Source organism: Echinops telfairi, unplaced genomic scaffold, assembly GCF_000313985.2.
Source record: "Echinops telfairi isolate 266 unplaced genomic scaffold, ASM31398v2 ScPeMD7_2;HRSCAF=8, whole genome shotgun sequence".
Classification (NCBI taxonomy): domain Eukaryota; kingdom Metazoa; phylum Chordata; class Mammalia; order Afrosoricida; family Tenrecidae; genus Echinops; species Echinops telfairi.
Genome location: NW_022103898.1, coordinates 8,095,649 through 8,097,558, shown reverse-complemented (window position 1 = coordinate 8,097,558; position 1,910 = coordinate 8,095,649). Strand labels below are relative to the sequence as shown.

The window sequence follows — 1,910 nt, the reverse complement described above, 5'->3', positions numbered from 1 at the left end:
CCGAGCCCCGGGCAACGTCCCAGCTGGAGCCCGACCGCCGCTCCCTGCCCCGGACGCCATCCGCCTGTGAGTGTCCTGCCCTGGACACGGGGTGGGGAGCTGGAAGAGGCATCGGGGTTCCACTGCAGCAGGAGGGATGGAGGGCAGACTCGAGAGTGAACGTCGTCCCACCCACCCACGGGCCGCTGCCTCCCCACCGCCCACAGCCTCGCTCTACACCAGCAGCGCCCAGCGCCCACGCTCCAACTCCTCTGGGGAGCGCCCGGGCGCCGGGGGCCACAGGAGAGTCCGCGCCCTGGTCTCCCACGCGGAGGGTGCCAACCACACGCTGCTGCGCTTCTCGGCCGGAGATGTCGTCGAAGTGCTCGTGCCAGAAGCCCAGAATGGCTGGCTCTACGGCAAGCTGGAGGGCTCGTCCGTGTGAGTGGGGCGCTGGGGTGGAAGGAAGACCACTCCCCGCAGCCAGACCTCCCCGCGCAGCCGTTTCACCCGCTCAGTGGGGTCGAAGAGGCGGTCTCCCCCTACCCCACCCCCGGGGTCATAGGAAGAGGACTGTGTGTAGTTCTTTGCAGCAGTCCTACTGCTTGCAGTACCTATGCTGAGCCTGGCACTGGGCGGGGGCGGGGGGTGGGGGTGGGGAGCCCCCCTCTGTACCCAGAGCTGACATAGGGCCTCAGGGATGGAATGGGAGGTCAGGAGGTTGGAGGTGACTGCCAGGAACTGACTGGAGGCTCCTAGGACGTGGGGCAGATTGAAATGCACTTGCTCCTTGCCTTGTGTTGGGGTGGGGGGCTGCTGAGCCCCCCCCCAGCTCGGGCTACCTCCTGTGGAGGGAGAGGTGTGCAGCACATCAAAAGCCACCCGCAGGTCTGAAGAGCAGGGGCCAGGGGACAGCCCACTCAAAGATTGAACAGGGGGTAGGCTCTTTGTACAGGAGGGGGTGGAGCTGGAGAGGGGGGGATCTGTGGAGGGGAAGTCAGGGCACACCGGTGGCATGGCGGCTGCACCGGTGGATCCATGGATGGCTGGGTGGTCTAGCTGGTTAGTGGACTGATGGATGAGGGGTGGTTGTGTGAGTGGGTGTAAGCCTGCTTGAGAGGGTAGGCAGATGGGTGGGTGATTGGGGGGTGGACTGGGTCATTGGAGGCATGGGACACAGATGCATAGATGTGCAAGCAAAGGCTAGTGGGTGGGCACCTGGGTGGGCTAGCGGGTACACAGGGGATGGCCCGGTGGTCCATGGTGGTCTCTACATGGATGATGGAGGGGGCGCTCATGGGAAAGATGACGGTGGCTCGTGGATTGTGACAGGAAGGTCGGTTGGTGGTAGATAAATGACAGGGCGTGGATGCCTGCCTGGCCTGGGGGGTCTCCTGTTGTGCAGACCCACGGGCAGAGGCAGCATGGGCCACCTGCAAGCCCCCATGACCCATGTGCAGCAGGCTTCCTGGGGCTCCTCCACCATGCGACCTTCTAGACCAGTTCCCGGGACAGCATGGTTCCTTCTGTCCACCAGGGGCTGAGAAAAGGATGTGGTTTTATCATCTGAATGCACCCTCTGAGGGGACACAAGGAGTCTAGTTCATTCTGTCCCCGTTGAAAGCACTTCAGTGACCTTTGGGAGAGGGCGTGGTGGATTGGGTTTGGGGATGGGGGGAGGGCCGGTTCTAAGCCCTGGTGGCTTAGTGGGTTATGAGTTCAGCTGTCAACCACAAGAGCAGCAGGTCAAAGCCAGGCAGCCCTGGGGAGAAAGATGAGGCTTTCTATTACTGTAAAGCTTGACAGTCTCAGAAACTCGAAGGGGCAGTTCTGCCCTGTCCCCTTGGGTCACTGTGAGTAGGAACTGACTGGACAGCCGTGGGTTTTTAAGGGGAGATCATTTGGGGAATACTCATCATAGCGCCATCCCT

General features: G+C 62.4%; 1 protein-coding gene across 1 annotated transcript in view; it reads left to right on the top strand.

Annotated features, from left to right (window-relative positions):
* The window catches only part of BAIAP2L2 (BAR/IMD domain containing adaptor protein 2 like 2), a 30,475-nt gene extending 29,933 nt beyond the window's left edge, over positions 1-542 (top strand). The window contains exons 8-9 of the mRNA XM_004700664.2: positions 6-66; positions 207-542. Coding sequence (XP_004700721.1) covers positions 6-66; positions 207-424 — 279 coding nt within the window. The 3' untranslated portion in view covers positions 425-542. The remainder of the gene's footprint in view (positions 1-5; positions 67-206) is intronic.
* Positions 543-1,910: the final 1,368 nt, after the last annotated feature.